Consider the following 18,624-nt stretch of genomic DNA (forward strand, 5'->3'; position numbering starts at 1 on the left):
TCCCCAGGGAGCTCTGACCTCAGACTTCCCGAGACACTGCTGCACCTCCTTCATAAATTCCAACTGCTGTTCAGCCTCCTCCAGGTGGCCGTCCAAGATCTGACACCAGATGATCCCTGGGAACGGGGCAGAACAAGCGTGAGGAGCCAGCTCGGACACGGAGCCAGCAGGCCCGCGGGCCAAGAGCAGGGATGAGACAGCGGAAGGACGGGCGGCTGTGCAGGGGGCCTTTCCCAACATCTCCACAAACGTAAAGAGCGATGCTCGCTCCTGATAAAGAATTCGAGGCACGAGGCAGGCAGGGAAGCATATCCCTAGCTCGTGCTCTGCCTTTAACCATGCACTGTGGCTGGGACATTTTATTTAACTACTGCCCCGTTGAAGGACACCTCATTTCGCATCTAGTTTGCTTTCGATGCTTAAATGCTCCAGTGCCACGGTAAACATATTTCCGCGTTCTAATTCCTGCAGTCGAGTTGATTGGTCAAAGGGCGTGTATACCTAAAATGTTGATAGATAAGGCCAACTTGTCCTCTGGAGATGTTTGAATTAGTGTTACTGCCAAGAATTTGAAAGTAGCCTTTCCCCACAACCTCGATGACGTGCTTCACTCTTTGCCAGTGAAAACGTGAAAAACAACTCATTTTAGTTCCTTTTTTTTTTTTTTACCAAGAGGGGAAAGGAGCATTTTTCCATACATTTAATGCCCCTTTCCTTTCTCCTGTGAATCTCCTGTACCTAGCTTTAGCCTGATTCTTTTTTTTTTTTTTTTAAATTTTTATTTATTTCTGAGAGACAGAGACAGAGCACGAGCGGGGGAGGGAAGAAGGAGAGAGAGAGAAGGAGACACAGGTTCTGAAGCAGGCTCCAGGCTCTGAGCTGTCAGCACAGAGCCCGATGTGGGGCTCGAACCCACGAACCGTGAGATCATGACCCGAGCCAAAGTCAGACGCTTAACCGGCTGAGCCACCCAGGCGCCCCTAGCCTGATTTTATTTTAGGGCGATTTGTTTTCTCTTCATAAATATTAAGATTATTAACCCTTTATAGCAAACATTTTCTACCAGTTTGCCATTCACCTTTTAACTATTTTTCACTGTCTTTTGCCACCCATTAGTTTTAAAGTTTTACATAGATCAGTAAAATATTTTCTTTTAGGGCTTCTGAGTTTCCTCCAGGGAACCCAAGTCCAACTGAACTTTTATGTCTAAATGTTTAATTCATCTGGAGCTTTTAAATTAAAAAAACATTTTTTAAAATAATTTTTACCCCTGATGTGGGGCTTGAACTCACGACCTCAAGATTAATAGTCACATGCTTTACCAACTGAGCCAGCCAGGCGCCCCTGAAGTTTATTTCTGAATATGGCGTGAGCTGGGAACTTCCCTTTACGTTTTTCATACTGGATAGCCAGATGTCCAACCATGAATTGTTGAAACCTACCGCCATATTGGTTTGAAATGTCACTTTATTTGTAAGACCTGTTTCTGTTCTGTTTATCGCCTTGTTTACTCCAGCATTGACCTGGAGCTGACTTACCTACTGACGTTCTGTAATGTGTTTTGAGTTTGGGAAGACAAATCCTTCTACTCCTACTACTATAAAAGAGGAATCTCTTTTATAGATATTTCTTGGTCATTTTGGTGTATTCCTGACTGTCTTCCTAATGAACATCTTGGTTTTTCACTTATATGCATCCCACTATTTGGCTCATCTATGGAGTTAATTTACTTTGCAATCGTATTTGTAATGTTCAGTAACTTTTTCGTTCTCTACAATCTTTGCCATTGTAGCCTCTTCTTTACTTATTGACTGACATTGTAGCCTCTGGAAACCCTGGTGTTTTAGTGGGTGGTGGCGAAGTCTTTTCTGTATCTGGCTTTAAACTTGGCTTCTCAGAGGGCCTTGGCTTTGCATGGTCCACTTGGTCCCTTTCAAACTGTTAGCAGATTTACAAACGGACTAGACTGATGAGTATTAGCAGCTGAGGCAGATTTCCCAAATTGTTAAGGTCACTGTTTTTCTGGGCACTGGACTTCCCTTCTGGCTGACTGGCGAGGGGGCTCCCCTGAATGAGGAAGTGGGGAAGGACTGAGCTGGGTGGGGGCTGTCCTAGGGGGTGTGGCCTGTGTGTGGAGCAAATCTTTTTGTCCTTCATGTCCCTGGTGGCGGTGGGAAACAGGGCTCCGCTCTGCTCCCTCCTGCCCCACCGCTTTCAAAGGTCTCCTTGATTCCATTCTCTGGTCCCCCGTCATCTCGCTGACTGCCCCGTGGCTTGTGTAGCTCCCAGCCTCCAGCGACCATGAGCTTGCTTTTTTTTTTTTTCGCTTTTTTTTTAATGTTTATTTTTTTATTTTGAGAAAGAGAGAGTGAGAAAGAGAGGCGAGAGAGGGAGAGAGAGAATGCCCAGCAGGCGCTGGGAGCGCAGAGCCCGACGCGGGGCTCAATCTCACAAAGCGTGAGATCATGACCTGAGCCGAAACCAAGAGTCAGACACTCAACCGACTGAGTCACCCAGGCGCCCCTTGTTATTTGTCAACTTTTGTTTTTCTTGGAGCTCTTTGGGAGAAAACGGGTCTACTTGTTTCTTTAGCTGCCCCGTCTGTGTACCATGTTGGCATATGGCTTTCCAGAGTGGCTTGTCATTTCCTTACTTTTGATGCTATGTGTTTTATATCCTCTAGAAATGTGACGTTCTCAAAGTTGCTGGTCCACCAAAGGCAGCTTTCTCTGTTTCTAGGGCTGCGTTATCTTTTCAAAACGTCTTCCAGGATTTTATGGGTTTGGAAGTGGAGGAAGATGCATGGGCTCACGAGTCAGCTGACGTGGTGAACAACCTCTCAGATAACCATGCTGTGCTGGCGAAGAGCCTGGACCATAGAGAGAAGTGTCTGGACCCAAAAGACACGGCTCCTGAGAGCTGGGGCAAGGAGCCAGCCTGCCTTGAGCCTGGGACCATACAGTTTCCTCAACCAAAATTAAATTGCTGGTTCAGAGTTCACCAGACTCTTTAAGCCATAGATTTGACGGCTTAAAAACAAAATGTGTAAAATGAAAATTGGGGTCTGGGAAATTTACTGACCTTTCTCTAGAGCGGGGTGGGCGGGCCTCTGGACAGACAGGGAAGTAAAACTCTCAAAACTATTGCTCTGGTGGCCTTTCAGCTCAGGGCCTGCAGAGGGAGAGTCTAGGGGCTTTGGGTTGGGGTGCTCCCGGACTGGGACCCTCTCCAACACTGGCCTTGCTGGGCCTGAGAAGAGGCAGGGCCCCTGAGCGGGAGGGGCAGGCTGCTGGTCCTCCAGGGGGTCACAGTGTGGACATCGGAGGTCTGATGCAGATCCGAGTGGCTGTGGCCACACTCTGACAGTTCCTGTGTCTCTTACATCTATGCTTGCTGATTCATGGGGTGCCTGGGTGACTCAGTTGGTTGAGTGCCTAACTCTTGATTTTGGCCCAGGTCATGACCCCAGGGTTGTGGGATCGAGCCCCGTATGTGGAGCCTGCCTGAGATTCCCTCACTCCCTCTGCCCCTCCCCCACTCTCACACACACACACACACACACACACACACACACACACACTCTCTCTCTCTCTCTCTCTCTCTCTCTCTCTCAAACAGACAACAATTCATGGAAAGGCACCCCATCATACAATGTACTCCAAAACTCACACACCCTCTAGGGAAGATACTTCCCAGCATCTCTCTTCTGGACCCACAGAGGCTACCTTGCGACCTGCCTTCCCGCACCCCCCACCCCCTCCCTTGCCCGGACCGCATAGACCTGTCAAGGCAGCCACACTGCTCTCATCCAATTTCATGGCCTCCGAGTACCACAGAGATGCCTCCTTCACTTGGTCCTGTAGGGTGAAGAGATAGCCCAGCTCTGTGGCCATGTGGGCATAGGCAGCTGTGGCCACGAATGTGCGCTCAATGAAGCCACACACCAGCTGCAGAATCACCTGGTGCCTTCCACACTGCAAGGAACGGACACGTGGGAATAGGGAGACCCGTCAGTCCAGCCTGTCCAAGCAAGGCCGTGTCAGAAATGGGGGACACTTTGGCAGTCCCGTTTCGGGTGCTTAGGAGAGACTAAGAGGGGCCCATGACCCATATTGTGCACTTGTCCAGCTTCCAAAGCCTCACACTGGCCACATCTGTGGAATTTGCCTCCAGGAACGGGGCCCTCCAAAGGGCCCACCTCCTGTCTGAGTTGCCAAGAAGTTTTTCAAAAACTGAAGGGGGGGTGGGCAGAGTTCTTTGTGCCCTGTTGGTGGGACGTGGCCCCGAGGGCAGCCATGTTCCCGGCCGTGTGTGGAGAACGAGCACAGAGAAGCAGACACAGATGTGTGTCCCTGAGGGAGGGATGGTGTCCCAGTGGCATTCAACCGCGCGGTTCTGGTTCCTGAGGCCCCACAGCCACCCCAGATTTTGCAGCAACTCCTTCTAGTCAATCTGCTTTGGGGCTGAAGGGTCTGACAGAGACAGACTGTTTGGCGACCTGGTCTGTTTGCACCTGCCTGATGGCAGAGGGGGTGCGGGCAGGCCTGACTTTCCAGGTCACTTCCACAGAGAGACAATATGGCAGTTGGGTGCCCTGGCACCCCGAGCTAGAGGCAGGCATAGCTCTGCTGTGTAACAGCCACAACACTGCTCTCTTCCCCCAAATGAGGAGCCTCCTACTCTAAAAGCACTGTCAGACCCAATGGCTCTGATCTTTCCAGCGTCCCTGAGCGACATCTGGGCCAAGGAAACGGAGTGTATGAGACACAGGTGTTGTTCAGAGGCGGGTAGGGGCCGCTAGGTATGGGCCATCGGCCTGAGAGGCCAAGTTGGAGCCAAAGAGGGGAGGGCAGGGTCCCCAGGGGGCTCCCAGGGGGGCCATAGGGCTCCCCTTAGGAATACCAGGCCAGAAGCACGGTTTCAGAAACCTGGAAAAGAGCCTTCTTACCAGCCTGCTAACCACAAGGATTTTTTTAAAATGGAGGTTTGGATTTTGGGGCTCTCTTGTCTCCAGTGCCTTAATCAGGTTTCTAACATGATTGGCAGCCTGTGGGGACAAAACAGACAACGTCAGAGGCAATATATGAAGTGGAAGCTGGGCAGAGGTTCACAACCCCGCCGTCCCTTAGCACCCCCTGGGAGATCTTAAAACACCCATGCCCAGAGGCCAGCCCCAGAGATTTGGGTTCAACTGGACTGGGGTGGGCCCAGGCACCAGTATGATTTCAAAGCCCCGTAGTGGAACTTTCAGGAGCTTATGCACCCAAGAGCTGGCAGTGCCCCTTTGTTCATGGATTTGCAAAGAGAAGTTGCCCTTTCGGACCCACCCGGCCAGAGCCAGAAGCCAGCTGTCACGGTGCCCACACAGCGGCTGACCAGGCCGGCGGCACATCACCTGGGCTGGCCCAAGAGCAGATGTTCATGGCGAGTCCCTGGCCTCGAGCCTCTGCTCCATGGTGACATGAGTCACCACACTGGTGCCCCCTTGTCATGCCAGTGAATCCTCTCAAAGGCCCTGGGAGTCAATAGAGCTGTCTGAATGGTCCAGTCCAGCAGACAGAGGGTCAGAAAGGTTAGGTAATTTGCTTGAGGTCACTCAGCCAACCGGGTGACTGGCTCCAAAGCCTTTGTGCTTTCTGGTTGACTCCTCTGTCCATCCCCTACCGAGGAGCGAGGAGCGGGGAGTTCTTAGTTCCCGGCTGCAAAAAAGTGCCAGGAGTGAAACCCCGGATGGGGCAGGTCTACTCTGCTCAGTCAGTGCAAAGCAAGCTTAGCACTGAGCAGCCTGGGCCAGGGAGAGGCGGGGGGTGAAGGAGGGGCATTCAGACAACTCTGCCCTTAGAATTAACCCTCAGGCCCCGGGAAGGCCTGCCCAAGGCTCCTGGGTTGCATAAAGTTGAAGACAGGCCCATCTGTTCTCTGGTTCCTACCCAGCGATGGTGCTGGGGACTCTTTTGCGGGTTCCTTCTAAACATGGACTGTACCCTCTGTCTCACCCCACCGCACAAAACCCACAATCTCAGAGCTGCGCATAAGGAACCGGAAGCTTCTTCTTCCCATCATGACCCCCTTAGCGACTCCTGATTTGCCACGCTTTTCACAGAAGCAGTGTATTTACTCAAAAGGCAATGGTATGGGTTGAGAATGCAAACTCTTCTTAAAGATAAAAACCTATCCCAGTATTGAGGTTTTCATGAAGAACTGTTTCTGTGTTTGGGGGCTGTTTTGGGTTTCTGTGGAACACTACAGGGCTTAGGAGCAAGTTTGGGGCTAGGCTCTACCTGGCCAATACCTGCTTTTTCTGCAGACCTACATCATTGGAAACGCCTAATAGAGTATATGTGCGGTTTCCTTTATTCACAGAACTATGTGTTCGACAAGACATCTATCTGCTAAAACTCTGCGAAAGACCTAACAAATTTAAAAAATCTTAGGTGGTGGAGTATCCCAACAATCTGTACAATTCTAGGGTGTGCTGGTTTAGGGGTGAATATGATTTGGACTCATTCACATTCAGAGGCTGTTTGAAATTGAGAACGAGGCAGATGTATCTACTCTGACCCCAAACGTGGCCCTAAAGTACAAAAATTGGATCCCAAACATTACAGGTGGGGAATTTTTGAGGTACGTCCATATTCAAGTGGAGATCAAAGATGCCCAACAGAAAGAACTCTGGGTTATTTTGAAGATTAGATTTGGACTTAGGAGGAACTATGGTGATTGGCAGTGGAAGGAATCACATGTGAAAATCCTTACATAAACATTTATTGACTTAAAAAAAATTTTTTTTTAAATGGCATTTCGTGACATCAGGCACTGTTCCAAGCTCTCCCGTTTGTCATCCCGTTTAATCCTTATAACAACCTCACAAAGTGGTGGGAATTTTCTCCACTTTATGAGTGAGGATCCCAAGGCTTATCCAGGTGAACCCGAACCACAGTCAACCTCACTGCCGACCCAAAGAGCAAACCAGAGGACTTCCCCTTGACAGGGAGTAGGAGGGAGGGAGGGAGGGAGGGAAGGAGCTGAGATCCAGGGAGCACCCTCCAAGACCCTGGGGATGAGGGCACTAAGAGGGCTTCCTCTCAGGCTGTGCGTGTTTCAAGGTTTGACTCCTGAGTCTTGAAAGAACTTACTATGGTTATGTTTCCTTCTCTTGCAAGTTCATGCACAGCTAGGATTTGGCAGGCGTCAATATTGCTTTCATCTTTTTCTAGGATTCTGAAATAGGAAGAGGAGCCCCATGAATCGAGAGTATTCACAGGCAAGGCCAGGGTGATGTGGCAGCCACTTCTGATGGTCTTGTATTATCCATTCTACCCTTCTCCTTCTAATAACAGAACTCCCAGGGCAGCACCTGGGTGGCTCAGTAGGTGAAGTGTCTGACTCTTGATTTCAGCTCAGGTCTTTTTTTTTTTTTTTTTTTTTTTAAATAGGCTCCACCCCCAGCGTGGAGGGAGACCAGGGCTTGAACTCACGATCCTGAGATCACGATCTGAGTTAACGCTCTGGAAAACAGTGTGGAGGCTCCTCAAAAAATTCAAAATAGATCTACCCTATGACCCAGCAATAGCACTGGTAGGAATTTACCCAAGGGATATAGGAGTGCTGAGGCACGGGGGCACTTGTACCCCAATGTTTATAGCAGCACTTTCAACAATAGCCAAATGATGGAAAGAGCCTAAATGTCCATCAACTGACGAATGGATAAAGAAGATGTGGTTTATATACACAATGGAATACTACTTGGCAATGAGAAAGAATGAAATCATGCCATCTGCAGCAACTTGGATGGATCTGGAAGGTATTATGCTGAGTGAAATAAGTCAGTCAGAGAAGGACAGATATCATGTTTACACTCATATGTGGGTCTTGAGAAACTTAACAGAAGACCATGGGGGAGGGGAAGGGGAAGGGGAAAAAAAACAGACAGGGAGGGAGGCAAACCACAAGAGACTCTTAAATACAGAGAACAAACTGAGGGTGGATGGCGGGGGGCAGAAGGGAGAGTGGGTGATGCACATTGAGGAGGGCACTTGTTGGGATGAGCACTGGGTGTTGTTTGTAAGCCAATTTGACGATAAATTATATTCATTAAAAAAAAAAGATCTGAGCTGAGATCAAGAGTCAGATGCTTAACCAATGAGCCACCCAGGTGTCACTTCAGCTCAGGTCTTGAGCTCAGGGCTGTGAGTTCAAGCCCTGTGTTGGGCTCCGTGCTTGGTGAGGAGCCTACTTAAAACAAACAAACAAACAAACAAACAAACAAACAGACTAGAACTCCCCACTTGGCTGGGTACTTGCTACCCAGGATAAACACTACATCTCCTAGCCTCCCCCTGCAGCTTAGGTGTGGCCCTGTGACTAAGTTCTGGCCGACAGGATGTGAATGCAAGTGTCCCATGTGATGTCCAGCTGTATCCTCACAGCATATGCCTTCCATTTCTTCTCTTTCCTCCTTCCTACTGGCTGACATGTGGGCCATGTGAGCCGCATCCTAGGTAGAGTGGCAAGAAAGAAGGGGCGCGGGACCCTCCAGAGTGAAGTTGCTGTCCCTGTCCCGGGCAACCACCTGAACTTTTACCTGACAGAGGAATAACCTTTCACATTATTTAAGTCATGTGTCTGGGGTGTCTTTGTGACAGAGGCCATTCATATTGCAGCGAACACAGGCGTGATTATCGTAGCATGGTCCTGGGGTGGCGGAGAGGTGCTTGGGGGGCAATCCGTGGCTGCCAGATGGGAAGGGAACCTCGCTTTCCATCATGTGTTTCATTGTGAACATGCGGTTTCTGGTCATACGTACTGTGGGGTTTTCGATGTTCTGTTTCTTTGTAGGAAACTTCATATATTTTTCAGCCTGGTCAGGGATGGCCTTCTGCTTAATAGAGGGTTACTTTAGGGGCGCCTGGGTGGTTAAGTGTCCAACTTCAGCTCAGGTTATGATCTCACAGGTTGTGAGTTTGAGCCCTGCGTCGGGCTCTGTGCTGACAGCTCAGAGCCTGGGACCTGCTTCCGATTCTGTGTCTCCCTCTCTCTCTGCCCCTCCCCCACTCTCTCTCTCTCTCTCTCTCTCTCTCTCTCTCTCTCTCTCTCTCTCACACACACACACACACACATACTCTCTCTCTCTCTCTCTCTCTCTCTCAAATAAACATTAGAAAAAAGGGTGTTACTCTAATGAACACACAAAATTCTAACATGATTAGTTAGGCACAGTTAACATTCAAACAGTTCTAACCATTCATGATGATTCTGAAGGTACTAACCAAAAACATTTGGATATTTAAAAAAAACTCAAAATTAAAAATTATTTATTTAGAAAATTTTTTTTAATGTTTATTTAATTTTGACAGAGAGAGACAGAGAACGAGCAGGGGAGGAACAGAGAGAGAGGGAGACACAGAACCCAAAGCAGGCTCCAGGCTCTCACCTGTAAGCACAGAGCCTGATGCGGGGCTCGAACCCACGAGCCGTGAGATCATGACCTGAACCCAAGTCAGTTGCCTAACCGACTGAGCCACCCAGGCTCTCGTAAAAAATTTTGTTTTAAAGAGAGAGAGAGGGAGACACAGAACCGGAAGCAGGCTCCAGGCTCCGAGCCATCAGCCCAGAGCCCGACGCGGGGCTCGAACCCACGGACCGCGAGATCGTGACCTGAGCTGAAGTCGGACGCTCAACCGACTGAGCCACCCAGGCGCCCCGTCCCCCCAAAAAACTTTTAAATAACTTATGCACTAAAGAAGAATCAGAGTGGATATTAGAAAATTCTTAGAGCCAAAATGATCCTGAAAATATATGCATCCAAATGTGTAGATACTACTAAAAATGGTGCCTTGAGGGACATCCACAGACGTACACACTGATATTCTAAAAGAAGATTGAGAATGGGTCAGCCAGGCATCCACCTCAAGAGTTGAACAGCCCTTGATCCAACAAGAGCAGAACAGCCCCAAAGGAAGAAGTCGCTGGAAATCATAAAGAGCAGACATTAATGAAGTAGAAAACAGAGATGTGGTAGAGACCATTAACAAAACTCAAAGCTGCATCTTTAGAAAGACCAATAAGGGGGCTCCTGGGCGACTCAGTCGATTACGCGTCTGATTTTGGCTCAAGTCATGAACTCATGGTTCTTGAGTTCGAGCCCCACATCGGGAGCCTGAGGCCTGCTTCAGATTCTGTGTCTCCCCCCGCCCCGTGTCTCTCTCTCTTTCTCCGTGTCTCCCTCTCTCCCTGTCTCCCCTGCTCCTGTTCTGTCTCTCTTAAAAATGAGCATTAAAAAAAAAGTTTTTGAAAAGACTAATAAAAGAACTTATTCTAATGTTGACGAAGGAAAACAAGAGGACAGGGAAAAATAAATCATATTAGGGATGGAAAGAGAAACACACATAGAGGGGGGCAGAGATTTAAAAAAAACAAAACAAAACAATGGGGGCTAGGCGCCCGGCTGGCTCAGTGTGAAAAGCATGAGACTCTTGATCTTGGGGTGGTGAGTTCAAGCCCCACGTTGGGTGTAGAGATTACTTAAACCAACAAACAAACTTAAAAAGATAAGTTCTGGGAGCACCACTACCTGGGAAAACCTCCAGGAGGGCAGGCATCGGGTGTGGGCCTCAGCCCTTTGGCACTGAACACCGGGGCAGGGGGGCTGGGTGAGGGAGGTGGTGCACACTGAGGTTGTGGCTTTCGGCCAGGTGTCCCCAGGTATCAGCCAGGCCCACACAGGCACTGCACGTGGGGGCCCCCGCGGGCCGAGCTGGCAGGAATCCCGTTCATTTGTGACCGGCCGCCTCTCTCGGAGATGCAGGTATCAGTGAAGATCATCAGAGAAATTACCACCCGTCCACAGCGGGGCAAGGGGTCTGCTTGCGATTTGTTTTGTTCTTGAACTGTGTGGGGTGTATTACCACAATTCAGTAACGCTTCACAGTGATAACTTGTGATCGCTCAGGGAAAAAAAAGAAATTAGCCTGCGACTCTCTTTGGGGGAGAACATTTAGAATTACTTAATAGAAATAGTTGAGGCGCTAAGAGTTTAAAGAGAGAGGCTTCAGTTTATCTAGAAAATCCCATCCTCAGAAAACCTTCCATCAGACAACCCTTCCCCTGAAGTGGTCTTGTTTTCTATAGACGAGGACAGCGCTCCCAGGTCACCCTGACGAGGTGCCTGGTTCTACATGGCCCAGGGACTCCCTAGAGCTGGCCGTCTGGCTGACGTGCCCAGCCTCAGCTAAGTCACCGGGACCTCTCCCCCTGAAGCTTTTATCACAGTATATCATACCCGTAGTTGAAAACAATTAAATAGTGCAGTGGTCCCTTTACTCCCCCCTGCCCTCCTCTCCTTAGAGACAACTGCTTGTCGTCCCATAACCTGGCGCTTTGGGTTCTTTGGGTCGTTCCCTCCAGCGCCCTCCTACACGATCAGCTCGTGCCTCTAGATAATGCCCATTTCTCTGTGTGCCCATCAGACCGCGTCCTCCCTGCCCTCCCCGTGTGATCGCATCACCATTCATACCTCCGCTGTCAACAATAGTCACTTTTTTGTCTTGTTCCGTCAAATACATGATGTCTCCTATCTCTCCAGCTCGTACGATGGGACCCTATCGGCGCCCTCGGCTGGCAAAGAAAGGAAGCGACCCCCGCCCCTCACCTGTGTCCTGTTTCTACCGCCTGCTCCCAGTCCTGCCGAGCCAAGAACAGCCGCATCTTTAGGATGAGGGCGGGCAGGAAGCTCCCCGAGGTGCCGGTGATCTGGTTCACCACCTCCAGGGCCTCCGAGTAGTTCTGCTGCAGCATGAAGTATGTCGCCTGTTGAAAGCCCAAGAGAGGAGTCTCCGTCGGTGCCCACGAAGGGAGCAGGAGCAGAGCCTGACACGTGGGCACTGTAGGCCCCCTCGAAGCCCCTGGGGAAGCAGTCAGCGCTCAGAGCGACAAATCAGGGTCCACAGCCATCTTGGGCTCCTGGACAGGCAAGGCAGGGGCTCCAGGGAGACGGGTGAGCCCCGAGCAGGCGTGGGGTCCAGCAGGGCCACGTGAGGGGACCCGCTAGAGGGAGGCCCGGGGGTGCTGGGCACTTCTGAGTTCCACCAACGGCCCACTCGTTTCCCATTCGCTTTCTCTTCTAAATATTTTTTTTTTAATGTTTATTTTTGAGAGAGAGAGAGGGTGTGAAGTGAGGGAGGGCCAGAGGGAGGGGGACAGAGGATCTGCACTGACAGCGGAGGGCCCCGTGCGGGGCTCGGAGTCACAAACTGCAAGGTCATGACCTGAGCCGAAGTCAGATGCTGAACCCCGTTCGCTTTCTTCGAGCTTATCGCTGAAAACCGCTCACCCAGGCCCAGGGGCGGCTAAAGCGTTTTGTTTTTCTCTATCAGGGCCCCCTGGGCCAGAGTTTGGCTTCTGCAGGCCAGTGTCAGCCACCAGGTTCTCCTGAGTGAGGCACGACATGTGCCTGAGGGGCAGAGGGCACTGCTCCCAAAGGACTTGAAACTGGGCTCTGAGGGGAGCTTTTGTTAGACCTTCGGCAACCCGCCCTTCCACGACTTATTGAGAACAAGAGGAGGACTGTTCTAGATGAAGGTTTATGCATACATGTGCTCACTGCAGCCCTCTTTCTTTCTTTCTTTTTAATGTTTATTTATTTTTGAGAGAGAGAGAGAGAGAGAGAGAATGAGAGAGAGAGAGTGAGAGTCGGGGAGGAGCAGAGAGAGAGGGAGACACCGAATCCGAAGCAGGCTCCAGGTTCTGGGCTGTCAGCACAGAGCCCAACGCGGGGCTCGAACCCATGAACCTTGAGATCCTGAATCGGACGCTTAACTGACTGAGCCACCCAGGGACCCCACTGCAGCACTCTAAGTATAAACTGTAGATGATCTCAGGGTCCAAACAACAGGAGATTGGGTGACAAATTATATTGGGCCCAGGCGACAGGGGACTGGCTTGATGGAGATGTTCAAGGTGACATTTACATATGGTGGAATCTTACGTGAAGAAAAGGGAACCAAATGACAGGATGCCCTGTGATTACAGCTGTATTAAACATATTAAAGATGTCAATATTAAACATACCAAACAACGCTATCTCCTGCCCTGCGGAGGTGCTCAGTGGGAACCCTTTCAGGACCAGGAGAGCTGGCAGCTGACAGCTGACCCCTGTGGGGTCATCCGTGGCTAAAGGAAGCAGCCTCGTGCCAGGTCACACCCGTCCCCAGGGGGCAGCCCCCATTCAGCACGTGGTCAGGGAGGGGCCGCCCCAGCCCTAGAACTTCGACTCGGCTGAGGCCTGCGCCATGTCACGAAGCCACTTCTGTCACCCAGCCCTGCTCCTGTCCCTTTCCCCACAGGTGCTGGTCCCAAGGGCACCCCCCGATAAACCTCCTGCTCCAGGATCCCCTTGGCTCCTGCTTCCCAGAAAGCCCGGCGAGGGCACATGCGGAACCGCGTGCTTAGAAGAAAGACTGGGAGACGCTGCCCTAAAATGGCCGCGTGAGTTGTCTGGAGCAGGGGGGCTGAGGATGTCATTTTCATTCATCTTTTGACTTTAGTAGCCTTCTGTTTTGTTTTGTTTTGTTTTGTTTTTAAATGAGGACACGTTCACTTTTCTAAGGTATATACAAAGAGAAGGGAATAAGAGGCTAGTTTTTCTTTCATAGGCTGATTCCATGAGGGTCACGTAAGAAAAAAGGAACTTAAGTGGAGATCAGAAAACATAAAACTTGCAACGCACCTCCCTCCTCTTACAGCCCATTGAATTTAACGGGTGAGAAAGGAGAGGCAGAGACAAAAGGACAGACCCTGAGAAGAACCCCCCCCCCCCGCCCCACCCATGCAGAATGAGACGGGAACCCACACCGAGCCGGAAGGACTGTGAGAACCAAGTGGGCCCTGGGCTGCCGTGTGACCCTGACTGTCTCTGGGCCCCCGCTCCTCATCGGCCAGGAGAGGGCCTGGAGACAGAGCGTCTGGCCCGAAGTCCCCTGGTGGATCTTTGGCTCCAATGGCCCAGGCAGAGACAACCCCCCGCCCCGCCTCCGTCCCCCGCTGCCCACCTTTCCCATCAGCCCCAGCACATCTTTGGCGTCCTGCATTCCTTGTTCCAGGTACTTGATGGATTTCTTCACGATGTGGGGCTTGTCTGAGGTGAGGTCCACCCAGCCTCTGAGCACATAACCCTGGGATCAGAACAAGACAGAAGATGAAGTCCTTGGCCGCGCAGAGCCTCTTGTCCGACCCCTGTCACTCTCCACCCCCAGGCCCTGCCAGGCACACCTACTTGCAGACTCCAGGGCAGCCCTGCTCTCTCTCACTCTCAGGACTTCACTCTGATTGCTCCTTCCCAGCCCAGCTCTCCTGACCAAAGCCCCCTCACCCAGTCAACTACCACTGGTCTCTAAAGCTCAGCCTGGGAGGGCCCTCCTGTCAGAAGCCTTCCGTGACCTTCCAGGCTGGGCTTGGGCCCTTCCCTGACCCCTGTGGCTCTGCTACCCCTACTGACACACTCCCACCCGTCTTGTCATTGGCTGTCTACTCAGCACTGGGATCAGGGGGCCACCACTCCAGCCCTCTCCATGTCCTAGCCCAGCGCAGGGCCCGGCCTGCATGGAGGCAGGAACGAGCAGGGGCCATTGTGAGCTCGGGGGCCTTGCCAGTTCTGTTCCAGCCTTCACCCAGTCTCTGCTGATAGGCAGCCGGGCCTGGGAGGTGAGGTCCGAGGTGTAGTTGGACCACATTGCCCTGAAGCATCCCTCTGCCCTGGACCAGGGTTTCTCACTCTTTACCATTACTCTCCTCCTAAGGAGCCTTTCCAGACATTTTCCCGAATCGTTTCCCCTCCCTCCAAGACATTTTAATATCAGATATACTACCTGTTTATGTAGTGTGTAAATCTGTGTTTTATACTTTTTGTTTTTTTTGCCCCCGCCCCTCTGTGTGTTATATAGTAAGATTTTTTTCACCCCCTTCTCTGGGAACCAATTTTCACCCCTTTGGGGGGGGGGTGACATCACCCCTGCTGCGGTGGTGACTAGACTGAGCCTAGATTGAGGCTTCAAACTCTACCATTAGTACAGATGCCCCACGTGTGAGATCCCCCACGTGTGAGATCCACAGCATGTGAGATCCAATATGCGATCCACGGTATGGGCCGCCGCTGATGGCCAGCAGACCCCTGCAAGAAGGCAAGGTAGGCCCACGGTGGAGACCGCTCATCTAGTTTGCCAAAAGAACCAGGAAATCTGGCCTTTTAGGTAAAAACCTTTTGGTTTCTCAATGTCAGCAACTCATCCGAGATTTTAAAAATATACAGCACCGGCTACGGAACACCTGTCTGCAGATTAGACTCCGGACACGTGCCAGCGTGTACTCACTCGGCTGAACCCTGAGACAACGTGGGCGGGGGCCCTTGTGAGACCCAGGGTCTCGTCCGTGCTCAGGTGCGGCCCTCTCCCAGTCCCCGGGGTGCCCCGGGGGGAGTAACGGTCACCCCAGGCTGATGTGTTTGGATGCTGCTTTCTGCAGCTGCTGCCCTCATGATGCCCGAGGCAGGTACCTCTCTGGGGCTGCTGGAAACTTTCAGCGTGCGGTTGATGTACTCCTTGGCCTTGTCACGGTGGCCCACGAGCCAGAGGAAGAGGCCGGCATAGTACAGGGCAGTTCCGCCGGCTGTCTTGCGGATTTCCTTCAGGCTGTTCTCGAGCTCCTGAACGGCTTCTCGGTCTGTGAATCCGAGAGCAGGGGGGAGGGCAAGGCAGAGTGAGCAGGGCGGCCTGGCCCCGCAGGAGGCACTGAGGGCTCGGGGACCTCTCTGGCCGCTCTGAGCCTCCTCTAACACGCGGGAGACTCCAAGGAGCCCAGGCGCTGGAAACCCCAGGAGCCGCCCACGCCTGCACTTGGCTGAGATTTATCTTTTCTCCTCTGTGCCTGGCAGCTTGCTGAGCAGACAGACCAAACTGAATCGCCTACCTCAGGCCCACAGTCCATCCTGGGAGGGGACATCGTGGTTCGTAGCGTCTTGGAATCTTTCCCTGCCTCTAGAGAGGTGGACGTTAGGGGTGGGACTATTTACACCAACTCGATTCGCCCTCATCAAGATCTTGGCGAAGGAAAGAGGGTGTCTTCCCAACTTTTGGGAGCTGGAAGGAGGACCCCTCCCGCTGTCACCCTCTCTGCGCATGGCTCCCACTCAGTCGGGCCTGGGCACGGGTCTTCCTTGAGGCCCCTGGGGGAGGGAATGGAAGCCCCTCCTCACTGGCCAACAGCATGTGCTGTCATCGGGGTACGTATCTCCTGCGGCGGCCCTTGGGGGCTGCATCTCTGGAGCGGGGCGGTCTCTGCCCCGCTGGGCATGGCCACACTCACCGACAGCTGCACAGCACTTGTGAGCATAAATGAGGGCCATGATGGAGCAGAGGGACACGTCTGGGTGGTTCCGGATGCTCTCCAGGTTGCTGATGGCATCCTGGATGCGCTCTGCAAAGAAGAGCCCATGTGGTTACGTTCTGGGGCTCCAGGCCCAGAGGGCAGGACGCTCTGCGGCAGACACGTGGGAACCCGTCGCGGAGCTGACCCAAGACTTGGCACCACCTGGCTCCAGCCAGAATCATTGGGCTAACTGGTCCCAAACGTCCCCAGTGGCCCAAGTTCCCTGAAGGGGCTGTTGGTACCAGGGTCCAGGCTGCAAGGGGCGGCTGGAGGGCTTGGAGCTCAGATGTACCTGTGAGTCCTCGCAGGCTGGGACTTCGGGGCTGGGGGCCATTTCTGAAGAACGGCCTCAGGGCATTCCCAGCCAGCTGCCCAAGAGCCACAAACTACATGTATCCCCCTGCGCCCAAACTAGATACGGATCACACAGCCATCTGCGGATTAAGCTGGGAGTCTAGCTACTGAGCGTAAGACTTCTTCCGTGGGAACGTGACTGGGGTGGAGGCAGGCGTCCAGGCTGAGCCAGAGCGACAGTGCTGGGCTGGTGCCTGAGGTCGCGAGGCCGACACTGCCCAGTCCTTACCTTCTCTGAGGATCCCATAGGTTTTGAAGAACTGCAGTACGGGGTCATTGCTGAATTTGTCCAGGCCCAAGGCCGCAGCCTGCTGCACGTGGTGGAAATACCGTTCCTGGCTGTAGTAAACGATCCCAGCCTGTGGGGAGGAAGTCACAGCTGCAACAGCCCCAGTCCCTTCTCTGTCTCGGTTCGGACCCACTTTCTCCCCCGCTCCCTGCTCCTCCTCTGTTCCGGAAAAGGAAGAGAGAAAGGACATTCAGGCCTCATTCTGTTCTTCCCCAGCCCCAAGAGCAACTCCATGCCATTCCCTAGGAAGGAGTCTGGAGGTGTTTGTGAATTATCCACAGATTATGGGTCAACGTGATGGAGAATTCAACTGAGGCTTTGTCTCAGGAAGGGAATAAGGGGAAAGAGAGAGGACAAATGATAAGAATGGTGACGCCACTCGTGAGAGTTGCAAGTTATTGTGGGTTAATCGCCTGTTGGGAACTGTATCTAGGGCTTTCCATCCATTATCCTATGCATTATTCTCTCCATAGCCTTCACAGTTAAAGAAGCTAAAGCCCATGCAGAGTGTGGCTTCACAAAGGTCATGCAGTAAGACGGGCTGAGATGTCAAAGTGAAGTCTCACTTCCCCTAAAGGTTGTGGGTACGGGGGTTGGGGAGAGATGTGGTTGGGTTGTAAACAGCCTCGTGGGCCATTTGAAAGAGCTCAGACATCATCCTCAGGGTAATAGGAAGCAGCCAGAATGGGTTTAAGCGGGAGGAGGGATGTGTTCATATGTGTGTGTGGGGGGGGGTGTGCGCGCGGATGGATGAGCAGTGGCTCTGGCGCAGGGACTGCTCCTGAAGAGAGGTGAAGCAGAGAACTATGTGGGGTGGGGGTGGGGGTGGGGGGACTGTTTCAGGTGCCTGGGGAGGGACGGTGGTGATTCTGGACTAGGAGATAAAAAGCAGTGGGTGATGTCAGGAGACATGTAGGAGCTGACATTTCCTGCTGATTAGAAAGGACCTGAGATGGGTTACAGTTAAGGCTGCAGGATCAAACAGCGGTGCCATAACTGAGATGGGGCACGCAGAAGAGGCAGAGGCAGGGGAGAGGGAGATGATGGCAAGACGACAGAGATGGGTTCAGGACACTTTGGTTTGGGGGAACTCGAGGACAGGATTGGGTGGGGATACCGATTTGGGGCTTAGGGTGCACAGAGAACACCAGAGAGAAAAAGATGAGCTCGCCAGGAACAGTGAGGCCAGAAGGGGCCAGGCCCTTCGTTAGCGGCCGGCGCGGGGAGCGAAAGGCGGGTAAAAGGCGCAGCAGGAAGGGTCGGAGAGGTGGCAGGAGAGCAGCCGGGCGCGAGGGTCTCGGGGCCAGAGGCGGAGAGTCCCGAAGGGCAAGGCTGGGCAGCGCTCGGGCCACGCACCATAAGGGAAGAGTCGCTGGTGCTCATCTCCGGCGCTCGCGGCTCCGAGCCCGGCTCAGGGGGCGTCGCGCTGAGCCGGATTCCGGAGTCAGGGTCCTGGGCAAGCCTCTCGCGGCCGGAAGTTGGAAGAGCGCGTCCCTGGAAACGCAGGGGGCGGGCCGGTTGCCTAGGGCGTCAGAATCTAGGGTGGGAGGGGCAGGCGCCCA

At 52.5% G+C, this 18,624-nt stretch overlaps 1 protein-coding gene across 3 annotated transcripts in view; it reads right to left on the reverse strand.

Annotated features, from left to right (window-relative positions):
* TTC21A (tetratricopeptide repeat domain 21A) overlaps window positions 1–18,615 on the reverse strand; it is a 35,676-nt gene extending 17,061 nt beyond the window's left edge. The window contains exons 1-10 of one of the 3 annotated variants that reach the window (XM_053221650.1): window positions 18,419–18,615; window positions 17,003–17,132; window positions 16,357–16,467; window positions 15,548–15,714; window positions 14,049–14,171; window positions 11,651–11,808; window positions 7,137–7,221; window positions 4,949–5,047; window positions 3,782–3,974; window positions 19–116 (exon numbers count right to left, since the gene is read on the reverse strand). In XM_053221650.1, coding sequence (XP_053077625.1) covers window positions 19–116; window positions 3,782–3,974; window positions 4,949–5,047; window positions 7,137–7,221; window positions 11,651–11,808; window positions 14,049–14,171; window positions 15,548–15,714; window positions 16,357–16,467; window positions 17,003–17,132; window positions 18,419–18,445 — 1,191 coding nt within the window. In that variant the 5' untranslated portion in view covers window positions 18,446–18,615. The remainder of the gene's footprint in view (window positions 1–18; window positions 117–3,781; window positions 3,975–4,948; window positions 5,048–7,136; window positions 7,222–11,650; window positions 11,809–14,048; window positions 14,172–15,547; window positions 15,715–16,356; window positions 16,468–17,002; window positions 17,133–18,418) is intronic. The other 2 variants (XM_053221651.1, XM_027040721.2) reach the window with 2 other exon arrangements.
* Window positions 18,616–18,624: the final 9 nt, after the last annotated feature.

Source organism: Acinonyx jubatus, chromosome C2 (genome assembly GCF_027475565.1).
Source record: "Acinonyx jubatus isolate Ajub_Pintada_27869175 chromosome C2, VMU_Ajub_asm_v1.0, whole genome shotgun sequence".
Lineage (NCBI taxonomy): Eukaryota > Metazoa > Chordata > Mammalia > Carnivora > Felidae > Acinonyx > Acinonyx jubatus.